General features: G+C 43.1%; 1 protein-coding gene across 4 annotated transcripts in view; it reads right to left on the reverse strand.

Annotated features, from left to right (window-relative positions):
• The window catches only part of LOC110497088 (tripartite motif-containing protein 44), a 71,812-nt gene extending 52,138 nt beyond the window's left edge, over nt 1–19,674 (reverse strand). The window contains exons 1-3 of one of the 4 annotated variants that reach the window (XM_021573099.2): nt 19,360–19,674; nt 16,321–16,973; nt 882–959 (exon numbers count right to left, since the gene is read on the reverse strand). In XM_021573099.2, the coding sequence (XP_021428774.2) occupies nt 882–959; nt 16,321–16,926 (684 nt within the window). In that variant the 5' untranslated portion in view covers nt 16,927–16,973; nt 19,360–19,674. Of the gene's footprint in view, nt 1–881; nt 960–16,320; nt 16,974–17,703; nt 17,921–19,355 lie in introns of those variants that run through there. The other 3 variants (XM_021573094.2, XM_021573104.2, XM_021573089.2) reach the window with 3 other exon arrangements.
• Between the last annotated feature and the right edge of the window lie 2,622 nt (nt 19,675–22,296).

The raw sequence follows: 22,296 nt of genomic DNA on the forward strand, positions 1-22,296 counted from the left end.
AGGTCAGCTCTCAGTGGGAGACAGAGTTATGTAACGACACAGCAGAGCGTTAGGCCTGCAGGGTTCGCTGGGAGGCCAGGTACAACACTGTCTATGGTAAATAAATTAGACCTGGCTGGTTAGCACTGACCCAACTCCCAGACCTGCACGCACGCACACCATTTGATTTCCAGTGACTGTGTCCCCACACTAACCTATCTGGGCAGGAATTACAGCTATCCTTTCCAAGGTCGACCTGGAATAGTGAAAGTCTATTTCAGTTGTTGTCTATTTTAAATTGGTCTACCTGAGGTAGCTTGCCGAGAGGGATAACAACTTTCTACTAATATCACTCTATTAACAGAACCCCTGCCAAATAACCTACTCCATGTCAAAAATGCATGTTCAATAACTTCACTAAACAATAAACTACCTAGAGGAATACCTACAGTCACTAGCACTGTATGAAAGCAATCCAGGACTCTGTACTATGTCTCAGCAGTAAACAAGGATGTTGTGACGATATCTTGTCTATAGTCCTGCTCAACAGAGCCATGTATGTGTGTCTGGGAGGAGATGAAGACAGATTTAGGTGGTGATGTCATAAATCTCTAGGTTCTTAGACAGGGAGCCAAATGGAAGCCCTCCCAGTGAAAGGAACACAGTGAATAGATGGGAATAATTGGCTCCCATGTATACCCCCGCTGTCTCATTTAGGATGTAATCTCTGTGTAATCCATCTTTAGCTCACAATATGTCATACTGCCACTGACGGGATTCGTTGTTATAGAACTTGAAGGAAAATAATCATCATCAGACGTTCTCATTCAAAGCAATGTTCCGAGGTAGGAACACCATCGGCCATATTGGAATTTTAGTTGTAACAGTTTTGTTGTACTGACCTCAGGGTTGGTCCACTTGGTCTTGATGTGGTCAGCCATGTTCTGTGTGCAGCCCAGCAGGTCGTAACCCTCCCTGCTCTGGAGGAGAAAAAAGACACCACAGAGACACAGTCAAACCATTTGAAGTTGGTTTTTAAACTTTGTCAAATTCCATCACTCCTCAGCTTAATCTTTTATCATTCTAAATATTCCTCAGAGGAAAAATTCTGACAACGATTATCACACTTGATTCATGACTAATTGGTACTACAATGATAATGTGTTAATTCAATATATATATATATATATACTGCTCAAAAAAATAAAGGGAACACTTAAACAACACAATGTAACTCCAAGTCAATCACACTTCTGTGAAATCAAACTGTCCACTTAGGAAGCAACACTGATTGACAATAAATTTCATATGCTGTTGTGCAAATGGAATAGACAACAGGTTGAAATTATAGGCCATTAGCAAGACACCCCCAATAAAGGAGTGGTTCTGCAGGTGGTGACCACAGACCACTTCTCAGTTTCTATACTTCCTGGCTGATGTTTTGGTCACTTTTGCTGGCGGTGCTTTCACTCTAGTGGTAGCATGAGACGGAGTCTACAACCCACACAAGTGGCTCAGGTAGTGCAGCTCATCCAGGATGGCACATCAATGCGAGCTGTGGCAAGAAGGTTTGCTGTGTCTGTCAGCGTAGTGTCCAGAGCATGGAGGCGCTACCAGGAGACAGGCCAATACATCAGGAGAAGTGGAGGAAGCCATAGGAGGGCAACAACCCAGCAGCAGGACCACTACCTCCGCCTTTGTGCAAGGAGGAGCAGGAGGAGCAATGCCAGAGCCCTGCAAAATTACCTCCAGCACGCCACAAATGTGCATGTGTCTGCTCAAACGGTCAGAAACAGACTCCATGAGGGTGGTATGAGGGCCCGACGTCCATAGCTGGGGGTTGTGCTTACAACCCAACACCGTGCAGGACGTTTGGAATTTGCCAGAGAACACCAAGATTGGCAAATTCGCCACTGGCGCCCTGTGCTCTTCACAGATGAAAGCAGGTTCACACTGAGCACATGTGACAGACGTAACAGAGTCTGGAGACACCGTGGAGAACGTTCTGCTGCCTGCAACATCCTCCAGCATGACCGGTTTGGCGGTGGGTCAGTCATGGTGTGGGGTGGCATTTCTTTGGGGGGGCCGCACAGCCCTCCTCAGGTAGCCTGACTGTCATTAGGTACCGAGATGAGATCCTCAGACCCCTTGTGAGACCATATGCTGGTGCGGTTGGCCCTGGGTTCCTCCCAATGCAAGACAATGCTAGACCTCATGTGGCTGGAGTGTGTCAGCAGTTCCTGCAAGAGGAAGGCATTGATGCTATGGACTGGCCCGCCCGTTCCCCAGACCTGAATCCTATTGAGCACGTCTGGGACATCATGTCTTGCTTCATCCACCAAGCACCACAGACTGTCCAGGAGTTGGCGAATGCTTTCGTCCAGGTCTGGGAGGAGATCCCTCAGGAGACCATCCGCCACCTCATCAGGAGCATGCCCAGGCGTTGTAGGGAGGTCATACAGGCACGTGGAGGCCCCACACACTACTGAGCCTCATTTTGACTTGTTTTAAGGACATTACATCAAAGTTGGATCAGCCTGTAGTGTGGTTTTCAACTTTAATTTTGAGTGTGACTCCAAATCCAGACCTCCATGGGTTGATAAATTTGATTTCCATTGATAATTTTTGTGTGATTTTGTTGTCAGCACATTCAACTATGTAAAGAAAAAAGCATTTAATAAGAATATTTCATTCATTCAGATCTAGGATGTGTTATTTTAGTGTTCCCTTTATTTTTTTGAGCAGTGTATATATTTTTAAAATTGTAATTTAGCAGATGCTCTTATCCAGAGCGACTGACAGTAGTGAGTGTATACAATTCTGTACTTAATCATCATTGTCCTGATAATATCCTGCTAATGTCATGATAATTTAATGATAAAGTCTTGATAATGTCCTACTAATGTCTTGATAATGTCCTGCTAATGTCATGATAATTTCCTGATAATGTATGCCTGAGTGTAAATGTGGCAGTGATAATGTCCTTAACGGTCATCAAAATTGTTAAAAGATTTTAAAAACAATTCTGATAAACGCAATAGTTGGACAATGGATGAAGATAATTCAAACTTTTAGAATGTTTTAAATCCATCAGATATTGAACAAATTATAGCACATAAAACATTTTGCTGGCACAGACAAATAATTAATGGAGTTTAGGGATTATGATGAAAATTCAGGTATTCAATGTATTGTCAAATTTGATTTATTATTAATGCACTCATATATAAATGTTGTAATGGTATCAGGTATTTGTTACAATATGTTGTGTTAGAATATAGAACAGTATATGTGCCTAGTTAGCATAAATACAATGGGTTCATTTGAATATATTAATAAAGTAACATAAACAGGTGGAACAGGGCTGCAACCACCAACACTTGCTCTGTCTAGGACTACCTGCACTGTCTAGACTGCCTCATTAAACAGTTCAATGGGATTGAAAATGTAAATCGGTATAATCCCCATAATCGGCACAAAATGTATTATTTTTCATGAAAGGGCCATAAACAATAACTAGTAATGTTGCATACTCAAAGAAAGGTTGCTTTCTCACCTTTCTGGTAAAATGTTTTATAAATTGCTGAGGTGTAGTCACTTTTAAGGACATAAGTTCAAGTACACAGTACAAATATGATGTAGAGTATGATGTATTTCCTATTCAACAAAACTATGAATAAGGCTTGAATTTACTTATAAGCTTTCTAAATATAGCATAATCAAATTTTAAAATTATGATCTACAAGATTTCACCTTCCTTATAATTGTAAAATACATATTTGTATTAGAGCATATTTTCTAAAGGTCTCTCTTGATCAAAACATCAGCCGCCGTTGATGTGAAAGTCTCACAGAGCTCTAGCTTGGCTTCCTCGTTAGGAACTGTCCTTTCATCTCATATTAGCTTAGATGTAAGGTCCTCTATTTAGGGGACCTGCGTGGTTCTGGTACCGGTTCCAACTGACATTTTCGTTTATAGATTGAAATGTTTTGCATTGAGCGATAGCCCTGGATCCCATGAAAGCAGTGTTATTTCTGAGACTGTGTGACATAAGATGTGAAATCTGAAACCACTTGAAGCTGGGATGTCCCGCCTACCATTTCATTCACTTTTCCGACTGTCCATCAACTCCTGGCTGAACTCTACCTCGCAGCCACCGACATAGATTTATAGCGATTTATCTAAAATAATTCAGATTTGAAATAAAATAGACATTCTGTTTGTCATAGACGACAAGACTAAAAGCTCTGACGAAGAGACCAATAAACACTTTGTGAGAAAACAGAAATCCACTTTGAGTAAAAATAAAATAAAAAACACTTACATTCTCAAAGATGTAGCCTACACAATAGTTGTGATCATTTTAAGGAGAACAAAAATAACTTAGCCTACATTTGAACACCAACACAGAAGCTTCAGGCATTTTCCCAATTGAGTCGCCTAGTTTTGTTGTTGGCTACTTGAAGAGAACTAGGGCCCATCCTTCACAGCCCACCTCTTCCAATGCAATGTGGAAAAGTGTGCATGTAATTCTACTAGATGAAGAGCTGGAAAGAGTATAACATCCTGGCATTTAAACCATACTCGATTTTCGAAATGTTGCATACTATTAAACATTCTATTTTCGCATACTGAGAATATGTCATGTGTAATTGCGTTGTTTCCCACTATTCGTTGATTACGGTAGCACATCCCCATATCTAATTGATCAGCTGTGGTCAAAGCCAAAATGAGTATGACATGTGGGAATTTAAAGTATACTCAATTTAAAAACATGATTTATTTTCTCATCCTCAAACGGGACACTATTTAGGACAAGAGTATGGGTATTCATTGACCCTGAGAAACACCCACTCTTTGACTGGAAAGAGAAATATTTCTACGCTGCAGGAGCTGTATTTACTACGCTGTCTTCCGGGACAATGTGGACCAACCAGAGTTCCAATGCCACAATTGTTTACTTGCAGAGGACTATAGAGAAGAAGTGGCTACTCTTAGCAAACACATTAAGAATTTACACAATCTATTGGGAAAAGCACTCCCGCCTACCTTCTCCTTGTCTACTCCCCAGACTGGACACCATTACGATGTGCTGAGAGTATCACCACCATGTCAACTCTCTTTGACTGAATGGCCAATGCCTTCCAGGGACCCCTCCCAGAAGAAGTCTCCCACTTTAAAAAAAATGGAGCAGGACCATCGCTTCTGATGGATTTAGGCTTGTTGAGAACAAGTTCTCATTTGCAACTGTGGCCTGGCCAAGATAGAGCAAAGCAGCTCGACACATACAACACAGAGTTACTCGTGGAATAAACAAACATACAATCAATAATACAGTAGATAAAGTATATAAACAGCATGTGCAAATGAGGTAGGATAAGAGAGGTAAGGCAATAAATAGACCATGGTGGCAAAGGAATTACAATATAACAATTAAACACTGGAATGGTAGGATCTGCAGAATATGAATGTGCAAGAAGAGATACTGGGGTGCAAAGGAGGAAGATAAATAAATAAATAAATACAGTATCGAGATGAGGTAGATTGGATGGGCTATTTACAGATGAGCTATGTACAGGTGCAGTGATCTGTGAGCTGCGCTGACAGCTGGTGCTTAAAGCTAGTGAGGGAGGTAAGAGTCCCCAGCTTCAGAGATTTTTGCAGTTCGTTCCAGTCATTGACAGCAGAGAACTGGAAGGGTAGGCAGGCAAAAGGAAGAATTGGATTTGGGGGTGACCAGTGAGATATACCTGCTGGAACGCGAGCTACGGGTGGGTGCTGCTATATTGACAAGTGAGCTGAGATAAGGCGGGGCTTTACCTATCAGAGACTTGTAGATGACCTGGAGTCAGTATGAAGCGAGGGCCAGCCAACGAGAGCATACAGGTCGCAGTGGTGGGTAGTATATGGGGCTTTGGTGACAAAACGGATGGCACTTTAATAGACCGCATCCAAATTGCTGAGTAGAGTGTTGAAGGCTTCGCCGAAGTCGAGGATTGGTAGGCTGGTCAGTTTTACGAGGGTATATTTGGCAGCATGAGTGAAGGATGCTTTGTTGCGAAATAGGAAGCCGATTCTAGATGTAATTTTGGAATGGAGATGTTTAATGTGAGTCTGGAAGGAGAGTTTACAGTCTAACCAGACACATAGGTATTTGTAGTTGTCCATATATTCTAAGTCAGAACCGTCCAGAGTAGTGATGCTGGACGGGCAGTCAGGTGCAGGCAGCGATTGATTGAAGAGCATGCATTTAGTTTTACTTGCATTTAAGAGCAGTTGCAGGCCACTGCAGGAGAGTTGTATGGCATTGAAACTCATCTGAGGTTAGTTAACACAGTGTCCAAAGAAGGGCCAGCGGTATACAGATTGTGTCGTCTGCGTAGAGGTGGATCAAAGAATTACCAGCAGCAAGAGCGACATCATTGATGTATACAGAGAAGAGAGTCGGACCGAGAATTGAACCCAGTTGGCACCCCATAGAGACTGCTAGAGGTCCAGACAACAGGCCCTCCGATTTGACATAATGAACTCTATCAGAGAAGTAGTTGGTGAACCAGGCAAGGAAATCATTTGAGAAACCAAGGCTGTTGAGTCTGGCAATAAGAATGTTGTGATTGACAGAGTCGAAAGCCTTAGCTAGGTTGATGAATACGGCTGCACAGTAATGTCTCTTATTGATGGTGGTTATGATATCATTTAGGACCTTGATCGTGGCTGAGGTGCACCCATGACCAGCTCTGAAACCAGATTCCGTAGCGGAGAAGGTACGGTGAGATTCAAAATTTTTGGTAATCCATTTGTTTACATGGCTTTCAAAGACCTTAGAAAGGAAGTGTAGAATAGATATAGGTCAGTAGCAGTTTGAGTCTCCCCCTTTGAAGAGGGCAGCTTTCCAATCTTTGGGAATCTCAGACGATTCGAAAGAGAGGTTGAACAGGCTAGTAATAGGCGTTTCAACAATTTCTGCAGGACATTTTAGAAAGAGAGGGTCTAGATTGTCTAGCCCAGCTGATTTGTAGAGGTTCAGATTTTGCAACTCTTTCAGAATATCAGCTATCTGGATTTTGGTGAAGGAGAAGTGGGGGAGGCTTGGGCGAGTTGCTGTGGGGAGCACAGGGCTGTTGACCGGGGTAGGGGTAGCCAGGTAGAAAGCATGGCCAGCCGTAGAAAAATGCTTACTGAAATTCTCAATTTTTGTGAATTTATCGGTGGTAACAGTGTTTCCTAGCCTCAGTGTAGTGGGCAGTTGGGAGGAGGTGCTCTTACTCTCCATGGACTTTACAGTGTCCCATAACTTTTTAGAGTTTGTGCTACAGGATGCAAATTTCTGCATGAAAAAGCTAGCCTTAGCTTTCCTGTGTATATTTTTTCCTTACTTCCCTGAAAAGTTGCATTTCACGGGGGCTGTTCGATGCTAATGCAGAAACGCCACAGGATGTTTTTGTGCTGGTCAAGGGCAGTGAATGATACTGTCACCATCCCTACTGCCGAACCATGGAAGCGCGCCACCTGTCGTAGAGCTAATGGAGGGAAGCAGCCTGTGGTGAGTGGGGCTTCTTTGGCATTGGGAATGCTGACCCAAATCCAGTTGTTGAACAGCTTTGCCCTCCTGGCTTTGGATGTTCCAGCTATCCTGAATCCTTCCCAGGGCGATTCTGCATCGGATTCTTCCATGGACTCGGATCACCAGACCTCGAGGGTGTCTGACGCACTGGCTCCTCAGTCAGCCACAATGGGGTTTTTCTACGTTGTAATCGGCATCTCTATGGTGAGAAACATATTGGTTCCTTAGGCAAAAACGTTTTGTTTTCCTGGGGCTCGGGTACAGGACTTTACTAGGCTGCTTCCTACCATTTTACGACAGAACATCGGGGCTGTCGCTGTCATAATCCATGTGGGATTTAATTACTTTAGGATAGCTAGCTTGGAATGTCTGAAACTGGATTTGATAGAACTGATTGGAACTCTAAAAGACTCCAATAAACATCCAATTATCTGAGTCATGGCAGCAAAAGATTCAGCAGGTTGCTGGCACTACAATACTGGCTACGCGTCTACTGTAGCTCTGTTGACACCTTTTGGAAACAGAAGATGTTTTACAGAAAGGATGGGGTCCATCCAAATGATCTTGGTGTCTGCACCCTGTCTTCACATTTCAAGGTTGTGCTGAGACATTGATTTATTAACACCAAGTCCCGCTTAGGTAATCCCAATCATAAATTATCGTCATACTGCTGATCCTTCTGACTTAGATAACTACCGTCCAATAAACAAATGATCTTGCATTTACAAAGTTTTAGAATCCATGACTAACTTTTCCTGTCTAGCTAAGACATTACTTCTCACTCTATTTGTAACGTGCACCAATCTGGTTTTAGACCTGGACATAGCACAGTTTTAGCTGCTACACTTGTTTTATATGATGTGTTAAATTGCTTGGATCATAAAAATAATTGTGCTGCTGTCACGACTTCCGCCGAAGTCGATCCCTCTCCTTGTTCGGGCGGCGTTCGGCGGTCGGCGTCGCCGATCCACCTTTCATTTTCCATTTGTTTTGTCTTGTCTTCCCACACACCTGGTTCCAATTCCATAATTACATGTTGTGGATTTAACCCTTTGTTTCCCTCATGTCCTTGTCCAGAATTGTTTATTGTAAGAGTTTGTGCACGTTATGTCTGGCGTGCAAAGGGTTATTGTCCCATTGTATATATTTATTATTTTTGTTCACTGTGAGTTTTATTATTAAACTGCACCGTTCTAACAGTCTTTTCTCTCCTGCGCCTGACTTCTCTGCCGCCAGTACGCACTCATTACAGCTGCCTTATTTATAGACCTTTCCAAGGCCTTCGATACCATTGACCCTCACATTCAAAAGTTGAGTATAGGCCTGGATCAGGCTTCTTGCAAGTGGTTTGAAAATGATCTGTCAGATAGGACTCAATGTGTGATCTCTGATGGTGTTACGTCTAGTTGCCTGGATATTACAGAAAGTGTACCGCAGGGGTCGGTACTGGGACCTGCTCTCTTTACAACTTATATATTGGTCTATTTGCTAAAACTTGTAATATTAATCTGTATGCAAATTACACTGTTATGTATATCATTGCCCCAACTGTTGACCAGGCTATGTTAGAGCTGCAATCTGACCTTATTACCTTACAGAAAGCTCTGGTTGGTTTAATACTTGTTGATAGATGAGAAGCAGGTACAGGGAGTGAACATTTAATAGCAACTGACATGGAACAGGACAGGATAGCGTCTGGACATGAACACACAACTACATTAATGCTGACACAGGGAACAAACAGGGGAGCGGACAGTCATAGACGGGGCAATCAACAAAGGGAAGGAGTCCAGGTGAGTCCAATGAGCGCTACAGCGCTTAATGATGGTGACAGGTGTGCGTAATGAAGGGCAGCCTGGCACCCTCAAGCGCCAGAGAGGGAGAGCGGGAGCAGGTGTGACACTTGTACATAATGCAGGCAAGACTAAATACACGTTGTCCTTTTGAGAACTATGGCGAACGTTTCAGATGGACAACATATTTATTAATTGGATGGTTCTCCCATTGATCAGGTTCCCGACCACAAATATGTATGTATTTGGATTGACAAGACCTAATGTTTAAAAAACATACAGATAAGCTAGTTAAAAAGCTAAGATTTAAAGTGGGCTTCTTTTTTTAGAAATAGATCTTGCCTCTCCCTAAATAGCAGGAAGCAGATCGTACAGTCAACCTTCCTGTCAGTTCTTGTCTATGGTGATTCGATTTATCGGATTGCAGCAGCCTCTACTCTTAAACCTTTGGATGCCGTCTACCATAACACCCTTCGCTTTATCACTGGTGACAGTTTTAATACACATCACTGCATCCTGTATCAAAGGGTTGGCTGGTCCTCATAAATTCACGTAGGTCACTTCATTACTCCCTCTTTATTCACAAAGCTCTACTGCACAAGTTTCCAACATACCTCACTTTGTTGTTGAAGTATGAATACATGAGTTACAAAACATGTTTGCATGGTTGGTTAACTATTGAGGTTCCTCGGGTCTGCACCGAATTGGGTAGATCCGGTTTTTGTTTTAATGTGCCCAACTGCTGGAAAAATATGCAGATCTCATTGAAATTGGATGTTCTAGTGCCGCTCAGACAGTTTAGAGTATTGATAGAAGATCTGGAAGCTGAGAGATGTAGATGATATCTATGATTGTATTTTGTATTTTAACTGTCGCTTGTATTCTGTAGAATGTGTAAAATGCAGGGCACCCTGTTGAAATAAAGTAAAATAAAATAAAGAATTCGGACACGGCCTATGTATTCCATTGAGCCCATTTCAGCCATTACCGGGTTGTTTGACAGGTCATTACAAAAATGTCCGCGGTTAGAACGTTAATGGGAAAAAACGACAGACACAAGCAAGAGTATGAAAGAGTCGCAGGAGTAAAATGAAAGCAATCAATCCAGCAAGACGTGACAAGTGGATTTTGCATAACTCAAACGCAGGAAATAGATGGCTGAAAAAGACAGTTCCTCAGGTGGGTGGGACATTCACGTTGCTAATGTCATCTCTACTCCCTCCATAGTCAAGATGATGATGTGTCATTCTCGCTCCATGATATCTCCTCTGCCCACAGAGAGCGGTTAGTTAGTCGGTGAGTCACGGGACGGGAGGGGACGGGCTGTAAAACTTCTGCATTAAAAAGCCATCTGGAAAGGAAGCCATGACGCAGGAAGGAATTGATCCCTAGCCAAACGGACACTGGAATATATTCCAAACACATCCATAATAGGGCTGGATAATTGATAGGATTTGTCATGATGTCATTGTAGCTGTCCCATGATGGCATACATTATTATTATTTTTTTAATTATTATTATTAATACATGACATCATTATGTGTTAAACATATGGATATACTCTGCTCTACTCTTCTAAAGCCCTAGTGTGTTGACTTGAAGTGCTGTATGAGTGCCTCAGCTCTATTAGTGTACTACTATCATTTGATATTCAGCTCCATTAGTGCAATACTATCCTTTGATATTCAGCTCTATTAGTGTACTACTATCATTTGTGATTCCTTAGCTTTATTAGTGTACTACTATCATTTGATATTTCAGATACATAAACATTATTGATTGTATCATTTCTCCTAAACTGTAGGGGATGTGTTGTGATGTTATGTAGATCATACACAGTAGAGGGCACAGAAGGAGTCACATACAGGCTCTGTCACTGTGCTGTATGCTCTCTCACCACGAAGAATACCTTTGCAGTTCAGCTACTCAATGACAGAGGTGGCTTAGATATCTCACTCCCTTTACAATGGAATGTAAGTTTAGAACTAATATGTTTAATTTTTTATGCCATGACTGTTCTTATATGTTATATATGGTGGGAATGTGCTTATATCTATGTCATACATGGTGGGACTGTGCTTATGTCTATGTTATAAACGGTGGGACTGCTTATATCTATGTTAGCGCCTTCAGAAAGTATTGATACCAATGCACTGCACAACACGTCAGTTGAACACGGAACGCTCTGTTCCATATTAGGTCTATCTCTGATCAGCTACCCAGGAAAGGGATGAAAATAGCCCATATGTAACCTTAGAAATAAGGTTAATGAAATCAATAACTTGCTAACATCAGATAACATTAATATATTAGCTATTTCTGAGACTCACTTAGATAATTAATTAGATAATACAGCAGTAGCAAAACAAGAATATCGCTGTATGTATTCAGAGCCATATGCTTCTAATGCGTAGAGAAGATCTCATGTAAAAGTGTTTTTTAAGTGTTGTGGTTCCAGCTTCACTTGGCACATCTAAAGCCCTTTCTTTTGGGGTGTTGCTATAGGCCACCAAGTGCAAACAGTCAGTATCTAAATAATATGTGTGAAATAGTTGATAGTGTATGTGATGTAAACAGAGAGGTCGACCTTCTTGAGGACCTGACTATTGACTGGTTTTCATCAAGCTGTCCACTCAAGAGGAAGCTTCTCACTGTAACCAGTGCCTTTAGTCTGGTTCAGGTTATTAATCAACCTACCAGGGTGTTTACAAACACTACAGGAACAAGATCATCCACATTTTTACTAATACTTTAGATATTTGTTCCAAAGCTGTAGTCATACCCATTGGATGCAGTGATCACAATAGTTGTTATATCTAAGAAAGCCAAAGTTCCAAAAGCTGGGCATAAAATAGTGTACAGTATAAGAGATCACACAAAATATTTTACTGAGACTTTGATGTGGATGATGTTAAAAATATTTGTTGGTCTGATGTGATTAATCAGGTGCATCCAGACCCTGCACTTGATGAATTTATGAAATTGCTTCTTCAAATTATTGATAAACATGCACCTTTTAAGAAACTGACTTTCAGAACTGTTAAGGCTCCATGGATTGATGATGAATTGAAAATCTGTATAGTTGAAAGGAGTGGCTAATAAGACTGGCTGACTTACTGCAACTTGAGAAATTAAGACTACACTCAACAAAAAGAAGAAGAAACTGTATTATGAAGCAAAGATAAATTACATAAAAAAATCTTTAATTTAAACTACGGGCAGGAAGACATTCAACTCCACCTTTCATTGGATCACATGGCTTATTCATCACAATAGCATTTGATGTTGCCAATTTTTTTAATGATTATTTCATTGGCAAAGTGGGCAAACTTAGGCAGGAAATGCCAACAACGAACAGTGAGCAATCGTACTCATGCATAAAAAAATGAATAATGAAAGAAAAGCATTGCAAGTTAGAATTTTGTAAAGTTAGTGGGGAGAGGTGGAAAAATGTTTTGTAATCAATCAATAATGACAAACCTCCTGGCATTGAAAATTTAGATGAAAAGCTATTGAGGATGGTAGCTGACTCTAGCTACTCCTATCGGTCATTTCTTTAATCTAAGCCTAGAGGAACGTTTTTGTCCTCAGGCCTGGAGGAAAGCAAAAGTAATTTCGCTACCCAAAAGTGGTAAAGCCACCTTTACTGTTTCTAACAGCAGACCTATCAGCTTGCTGCCAGATCTTAGCAAACTGTATACATATGCATATACATATGAGATGAGTAATGTAGGGTATGTAAACATTATGTAACATGGCATTGTTTAAAGTGACTAGTGATAAATTGGATGTAATAAATGTTTCATTATTAAAGAGGCTAGAGATTTGAGTCACTATGTCGGCAGCAGCCACTCAATGTTAGTGATGGCTGTTTAACAGTCTGATGGCCTTGAGATAGAAGCTGTTTTTCAGTCTCTCGGTCCCAGATTTGATGCACCTGTACTGACCTCGACTTCTGGATGATAGCGGGGTGAACCGGCAGTGGCTCGGGTGGTTGTTGTACTTGTACTTTTTGGCCTTCCTGTGACATCGGATGGTGTAGGTGTCCTGGAGCGCAAGTAGTTTGCCCCCGGTGATGCGTTGTGCAGACTGCACTACCCTCTGGAGAGCCTTACGGTTGTGGGCGGAGCAGTTGCCGTACCAGGCGGTGATACAGCCCGACAGGATGCTCTCGATTGTGCATCTGTAAAAGTTTGTGAGTGTTTTCGGTGACAGGCCAAATTTCTTCAGCCTCCTGAGGTTGAAGAGGCACTGTTGCGCCTCTTCACCACGCTGTCGCTGTCTGTGTGGGTGGACCATTTCAGATTGTCCGTGATGTGTACGCCGAGCAACTTAAAACTTTCCACCTTCCCCACTACTGTCCCATCGATGTGGATAGGGGGGTGCTCCCTCTGCAGTTTCTTGAAGTCCACGATCATCTCCTTTGTTTGGTTGACTGAGTGTGAGGTTATTTTCCTGACACCACACTCCGAGGGCCCTCACCTCCTCCCTGTAGGCCGTCTCGTTGTTGTTGGTATTCCAGCCTACCACTGTAGTGATGTCTGCAAACTTGTTGATTGAGTTGGAGGCGTGCATGGCTATGCAGTCATGGGTGAACAGGGAGTACAGGAGAGGACTGAGAACACACCCTTGTGGGGACCCAGTGTTGAGGATCAACAGGGTGGAGATGTTGTCTCCTACCCTCACCACCTGGGGGTGGCCTGTCAGAAAGTCCAGTACCCAGTTGCACAGGGCGGGGTCGAGACCCAGGGGCTCAAGCTTAATAATGAGTTTGGAGGGTTAAATGCTGAGCTGTAATCAATGAATAGCATTCGATGAACAGCAATAGGTTGTCCAGATGGGTTAGGGCAGTGTGCAGTGTGGACCTATTGGGGCGGTAAGCAAATTGGAGTGGGTCTAGCGTATCAGGTAGGGTGGAGGTGATATTTTTTTTTTTTTTTTTTACCCATTTTTCTCCCCAATTTTGTGGTTTCCAATTGGTAGTAGTTACAGTCTTCTTGTCTCATCGCTGCAACTCCCGTACGTACTCAAGAAAGGCGAAGGCCAAGCGCCATGCGTCCTCCGAAACACGACCCAACCAAGCCGCAATGCTTCTTGACACATCCAACCTGGAAGCCGCACCAATGTGTCGGAGGAAACACAGTACACTGGCCCGCCACAGGAGTCGATAGTGCGTGATGATACAAAGATATCCCTGCCGGCCAAACCCTCCCTTCCAAGGAACGACGCTGGGTCAATTGTGCGCAGCCCCATGGGCCTCCCGGTCGCGGCCGGCTGCGACAGAGCCTGGGCTCGAACCCAGAATCTCTGGTGGCACAGCTGCGATGCAGTGCCTTAGACCACTGCGTCACCCGGGAGGCTCGGGTGGAGGTTTTATGATCCTTGTCTCTCAAACACTTCATGATGATGGAAGTGAGTGCTACAGGGCGATAGTCGTTTAGCTCAGTTAACTTAGCTTCCTTGGGAACAGGAACAATGGTGGCCCTCTTGAAGCATGTGAGAACAGCAGACTGGGATAGGGATTGAATGAATATGTCCGTAAACACACCAGCCAGCTGGTCTGCGCATGCTCTGAGGACGTGGCTAGGGTTGCCGTCCCGGCCGGCAGCCTTCCTCGGTTTAACACGTTTAAATGTTTTACTCACGTTGGCCGCGGTGAAGGAGAGCCAGCAGGTTTTGGTAGCGGGCCATGTCAGTGGCACTGTATTGTCCTTGAGCGAGCAAATAAGTAGTTTAATTTGTCTGGGAGCAAGACATCGGTGTCCGCGACTGGGCTGGTTTTCTTTTTGTAATCCGTGATTGACTGTAGACACTGCCACATACGGGAGGGAGCATGGAGTCGTAATCAGATTTGCTAAGGAGGGCGAGCTTTGTATGCATCGCAGAAGTAGCAATCATCCAGAACACTGCCAGCCCGGGTTGCGCATTCGATATGCTGATAAAATTTAGGGAGCCTTGTTTTCAGATTAGCTTTGTTAAAATCCCCAGCTACAATGAATGCAGCCTCAGGATATATGGTTTCCAGTTTACATAGAGTCCAATGAAGTTCTTTCAGGTGGGTCGAGGTGTCTGCTTGGGAAGGGGGGGGGGGGGGGGGATATTCACGATTGTGATTATAATCGAAGAGAATTCTCGTGGTAGATAATGTGGTCGGCATTTTATTGTAAGGAATTCTAGTTTAGGTGAACAAAATGACTTGAGTTCCTGTATGTTGTTATGATCACACCATGACTCGTTAATCATAAGGCATACACCCCCGCCCTTATTCTTACCAGAGAGATGTTTGTTTCTGTCGGCGCGATGCGTAAAGAAACAGGGTGGCTGTACCGACTCGGATAACTGGTGAAGTGGCGTGACGTAGAGACTGTTGTCCTTCTGGCAGATTCTCACATCTCAGCCCAGGAACTGAACAGAACTGTAGTTCTGTCAGAGTGGTCATTGAGTTCGTGGTCACTGCCCTGACCAAGGTCCTTCTTGCCCGGTTGCTCAGTTTGGTCGGAAGGCCAGCTCTAGGCAGAGTCTGGGGATATTTTTCACTGTGCTCTTGGAAACTTTCAACACTCTAGAAATTGTTTTATACCCTTCCCCAGATATATGCCTCATCACAATTCCTTCTTTGGACTTCATGGTATAGTTTTCGTTCTGAAATGCACTGTCAACTGTGGGACCTTATATAATTGGCCAATCAAGTTGTAGTGACATCTCAGGGATGATCAAAGGAAATTGGATGCACCTGAGCTCAATATGCTTTGTCATAGCAAAGGGGTGTGAATACTTATGTAAATGAGATATTTCTGCATTTTAATTTCACTAAATTTCCAAATAAAATCTAAAAACATGTTTTCTCTTCATCATTATGGGTTATTGTGTGTAGATGGGTGAGATTGTTTTATATTCATTTTTAATTCAACAAAATGTTGAATAAGTCGAGTGTTATGAATACTTTCTGAAGACACTGAATGCGTGAAGGATGTGCAACTCACCTTCTGCCAGACGTAGGCCTCGCGCAGGGTGATGATCTCATGTTCGCGGTGCTCCCCCTGCACGGCACACACCACACAGATGACCTTCTCGTCAGCCTTGCAATAGAGAGTGCCCTCCTGGCCATGCTCCTTACAGCGCAGCCTCTCCACTGTCACTGTGTCTCTCTTACTAACCCCCTCTAGAGCCGCCACTGCCTCTTCATCATCAACCTTCCCCTTCCCCTGGTCTCTCTCTCCTCCACACACACCGTTCTCTTGTATCCCAGCCCCACCGCATGCCCAATTTTCCACCACCCCTGGCTCTGCCGCAGGCCTCATTCCCTGTACCCTTTCCTCCCCTGCCCCCTCCCTTGTGTATCTGTCCCTGCCCAGCCGTTGGGACTGCGTCTGCAACACTTCCTGGCCGTAGGGCATCAGCTGGTGTCGTGTGCTGCAGGCGTGTTTCTCGGCATGGGCAGGGCAGAAGGCGAAGCTGCAGGTGTGGCACACCTGGGTCGCCGGCTGGGCCTCATCAGGCTCACACGCATCACATGACCCATCCATTTGCGGTAGCTCGTCCTCATCAGGTCCTCCACTTCCTCTCCAGGGTTCCCTTTCGTCTGTCATTGTAGTGGGTCTGAGTAGAGTGAGTAGGGGGGTAAGTGAAGGACACCCTGTGGGAGAGATGAGTAGTAGAGGACAGGGTATATAAATAGGTATAAACAAGGTGTAGGGACTACTGTCAGAGGGAAAACAAAAACATCCCTTTCAAAGGTACTGTACCTGCCAAAGTTTACTGCTTTTGTCTGCAAACACACCCCTCTTTGTTTGCATACTTTTCCCCACATACACACACTGTAGATACACACACAACTGGTGATAGTGCAAACTTGCATTATCTAATGCAACTGGTGAGAGTGCATACCTGCATTATCTAATGCATACACGCTCTTTCTCTCCAAGCTCCTCCTCTTCCTGTCCAGTATCAGGGCCAGACCATTTAACGCTTCAATAATTTTGTTTTTCTCTCTTCTCCCTCCCCCTTTCATTTATTTCACTCTACGGGAGAGCATTTTAAGAATGGAGGCTACCCACGCTGCCTGCCTGACACACACAGCAGGGCCTGAGCTGCATACAAAAGTATGTTTTGTGCTCTCTCTCTCTTTTCCTCTCTCACTCCGTGGGGGCCTACCTCTCCTGAGCACAGCTCGGCTATTCTCTCTCCTTTCTGACACAAACAACCACCAACTGGGCCTCACTGCACATAAAACTCCCCCTACTCTTCAGTTCTCTTCTCCACTCTGCTATCTCCGTTTCTCTGACTCTTTCACACACCGACACACACTCTCTCTCTCCCCCCTATGGGCCAACCCGTGTGAAGCTTGGTTCCCAATGTGTACTCACTGGTATATCTGTGAGGCAGGCTCTGCAGTTTTGTTCGCTTTCTGTCACTCTTTGTTTCTCTCTCTGCTGCGGAGAGCACAGCCAGTGATGATGTTAGCTAGCTAGCACTTCCTTAGCACAGCTGCCCTGCTCTCTGTGCTCTAACCTGCTCCTTTCACTTCACAGTTGACGCTCAGGCCCTGGCTATATTCACTTCCTTGTTTTCCTCAGCTGCTGGGTATTTTTTTCTCTCTTTCTCTCTTTACTTCCTGGTTCTCTAGTGGCAACAGGAGAGAGAGACACACAGAGGTGGGAGAGAGAAACTGGCTTGACAACCACAACAAAGGCAGAGAGAGCAGCCTGCTAGCAAACACAGACAATGCAGCAGGATTAGTAGGCTTGAGAGGGAGAGGAAACAAACTCTTCCACTGTTCTCCTCCTTAGAGAGAGCTAAGAGGCTATTGAGCTGAGCTCCACATAAGCAGCAGTGTTTGGTGTTTGGCCAGTGAGTGCTGCCTTCTACTTTATGGTGAAACATAAATACGTTTTACAGTCTAAGCTGTAATCACAGTCTGGGTCTCATTGGATGCGGATGAAGATGTTTTGCCAATTGAGCAGCTGAAAGACCAATTGAATTGACTGTAATAAAAAAACACTTCACGTTCTCATATAAAAGTACACAGCTGGACAAGCCTCTCTGCAAGAGAATAAACAGCAGAGACAAAATAACAAAACAACAAAAATGTAGTACATTGACTTCATTCTAATTACAATATACCCCAAACACAATTACACAATGAGCCCAAATTATACCCATTGTCCAAATCTTTGGCAATTTGCACTGGAAAATAAAGAACAATCAATGGTTAAAAAAAAGGGTTTGATTTCAAAGAAGGTAAAACATGGTAAAAGGTAAAACACTCTCTCCCAGAGAGAGTGAAACTATGCAGAGGGGTTAGTCAGAGCTTTAATTGATATGACAAGACCACCTACTCACTAAACCCTGATCAGATTATTCCATTATTTTTCTTGACCCATTGAGCCACGTTGTTTGGAGAGAGATGGAATCTGGAGTCAATATAAGGTTGGGTGGGCATCTGATACTGAGCGGGGTTTGGCCGTTGACTTAGGAATGCGATATGTTACAGAACAATAGCTACCTTTACTGATCACTCACGTGGAAATTGTTATTTTTCAGGTCAATACATGACAATACTTTATAGCGACAAATTCACAATATATAAGCTCGTCAACAAACGTACACAAATCAACAGATTTCGGGATCATGCATTACATCTGTCATTGGTTCCACCCAAACCTTGATGCAGCTAGAGTGAGCAGTGCTGTTCCAATGAGGTAATTACCATCAGCCCATGCTAAATAGTTTCTGGCCAATTAGAGGGGCCATTGACTTGATTATAATTACAATATACCCAAAATACAATTACACAATGAGCCCAAAGGCAAATGTGAAACAAACAAGTGTTTTTTATGTTTCACACTTGTTGTGGTTCACAGTTGTATAATGAAAGTAAATCCAGTTATACAATACTATACTGCAGTTTAGTAAAGTAAAGTTCCAATAATAAAGATTCAAGCACACAAAGACCAAGAATGAGTGGGATGTTTTGGCCGACAGACAGAGATGGACAAGACAGACAGAAAACATTTACCTACTGCGTCATCTGTAACATTGTGGTATTGGCATGAAAGATCAGAATCTGTCTTGGGCAGAGAATACCAAACAGCATCGCTTTCAGGAAAACAAACACTTCTAGCTTCTTCTTCTTCTCTCTCAATGTCTGTCCCTCTCCTTTTCTCTCTCTCTCTCGTCTCTCTCTCTTTCAGAGTCACAATATCTCTCAAATCAGGTCGATAGTTAATAATAAAGAAGCATTTCTTCCACGTCCATTGTCCTCTAAGAGCGGTTGTAATGTACAACCTAGTTTGTTCTCCTGTTCATGCATCTTGGTTGAACTGAGAGGTAGAAAATAAACGTTTCTTTCTCTCTCATCTCAAAGCAGGTCAGTTCCTGGGCTGCTCTCTTTCAGCACAGTGCACCCTGCGTCTGTTATAACACGATGTCAAATCAAAAAGAAGAATCAATATGGTTTCAGAAAGAAACTCAGTGTCTGGACTGGTGGTGATCAGCTGGGTCTGTGTGGAGGGAGAGAGGGACTGCTGTCTGATCAGAGATAAATTGAGAGGGGGAGATGGTGAGAGACAAGGGGACAGGGGGGATGAATGAGAACTGGAAGAAGGAGAGACATATAGAGAGGAGAGGAGAGAGATATTGATGCATAGCGGGAGACATACAGTTTTAGATAAAAGGTTTCCAAAATGGTTATTTGAGTAGGGGTAGGGTTCTACCAAGAACGTTTTTGATCAGAATAACCCTTTTTAGAAGACATGGGTTCTTTGTAAGGCAAAGGGTTCTACCTAGAACCTTTAACATCCAAATAACCGTTTTTGAAAGATAGGGTTCTTTGATGATTCTTTGGAAGTCAAGAAGGATTGTTTGGAAGGCAAGAAAGGTTTACATAGAACCATATATAATATTTCCCAACATGCTCTATTGCAGGAAGATTTTCTAAATTGTTTGTTATACTGTAATATCTGTGGTTTTGCATTGATTGGTTGATTAATTTGACACTATGCAAAAATTAATCTAATCTGTTAGTAATTGGATTTATTGCACCCGTTAGTTAGATGGTTGTTTCAGTTTTGATGATTGAGGTAGTTTCAGTATTCAATCTTCCCTACCCTGGCAGTCGTACTGAATGCAGGTTGCGGGTGATTAACAATTCCGCTTGTTGGATATCCTAACTCTGGCTGGATTCCAAAAGGAATTACACATCACTTTGGAGGCCAGAATAATGTAGCTTGCAGGCCTGATGTGGCCTGTAAATCAGGAGATTCCTAACACCCCTGTGTTAGGGTTTAACTAGGCCTTCAAAGAAAGGCCTTACAATATAATGTATTGTCTTAAGTAATTACATTTGAACGGCTAATAAGGTTGGTGGAACTGTTCATTGAGGGTTCTATGAAGAACACTCCAAAGATAAAAAGGTTATTGATAGAAATCTTCATAGACAGTTCTAGGAAGAACCGTTAGATGATAAAATGGTTCTTAGTAGAACCCTTATTGAGGGTTCTAAGTAGAACCATATACATGGGGTTATTTGAAGAACCCTATGAAGAGGGTTCTACATAGAACCCTCCGCAAATTATTCTACCTAGCACCAAAAAGGGTTCCCCAAGGGGACAAACCGAAGAACCCTGTATGGTTCTACTAAGCACCTTTTTAACTGAGTGTAGAGGAGACAGAGATGGAAAAAGAGAAGGACAGACAGAAAGAGACAGAAAGAGAGAAAGAGAGAGAGATTATAATGCCAAAGGGGGACATCGGCTTGTGACGCAAGTGCTCCTGATCGAAGAAAAGCTCAAGGTTTCAGAATCATCCCAGAATATTCTATTAGGGCATTCTCCATCCAAAACTCTGAACCAATTTTCTGCTGAATCAAACATTACTCAAACCCCCTAATGTACAATGTTCAATATTCAAATACAGTGCCTTGCAAAAGAATTCACCCTCTTTGGAGTTTCCTATTCTGTTGTATTACAACCTGTAATTTAAATGGATTTTTATTTTGGTTTCATGTAATAGACATACCCAAAATAGTCCAAACTGGGGAAGTGAAATGAAAAAAATAACTTGTTTCAAAAACAAGGGGCACCACCAAGCAAGCGGCACTGTTAAGACCTAGGAGCTCTCCAAACAGGTCAGGGACAAAGTTGTGGAGAACTACAGATCAGGGTTGGGTTATAAAAAATAACAGACACTTTGAGCACCATTAAATCCATTATTAAAAAATTGAAAGAATATGGCACCACAACTAACCTGCCAAGAGAGGGCCGCCCACCAAAACTGATGGACCAGGCACGGAGGGCATTAATCAGATAGGCAACAAAGAGACCAAAAATAACCCAGAAGGAGCTGCAAAGCTCCACAGCGGAGACTGGAGTATCTGTCCATAGGACCACTTTAAGCCGTACACTGAGAGCTGGGCTTTACGGAAGAGTGGCCAGAAAAAAACAAGCAAACATGTTTGGTGTTCGCCAAAAGGCATGTGGTAGACGGTACTCTGGTCAGATGAGACTAAAATGTAGCTTATTGGCCATCAAGGAAAACGCTATGTCTGGCGAAAACCAAACACCTCTCATCACCCCGAGAACACCATCCCTACAGTGAAGCATGGTAGTGGCAGCATCATGCTGGGACTGGGAAACTAGTCAGAATTGAAGGAATGATGGATGGCGCTAAATACAGAGAAATTCTTGAGGGAAACCTGTTTGTCTTCCAGAGATTTGAGCCTGGGACGGAGGTTCACCTTCCAGCAGGACAATGACACTAAGTATACTGCTAAAGCAACACTTGAGTGGTTTAAGGGGAAACATTTAAATGTCTTGGAATGGCCTAGTCAAATCCCAGACTTCAATCCAATTGAGAATCTGTGGTATGACTTAAAGATTGCTGTTCACAAGCGGAACTCTTCCAAATTGAAGGAGCTGGAGCAGTTTTGCCTTGGAGAATGGGCAAAAATCCCAGTAGCT

Source organism: Oncorhynchus mykiss, chromosome 2 (genome assembly GCF_013265735.2).
Source record: "Oncorhynchus mykiss isolate Arlee chromosome 2, USDA_OmykA_1.1, whole genome shotgun sequence".
Lineage (NCBI taxonomy): Eukaryota > Metazoa > Chordata > Actinopteri > Salmoniformes > Salmonidae > Oncorhynchus > Oncorhynchus mykiss.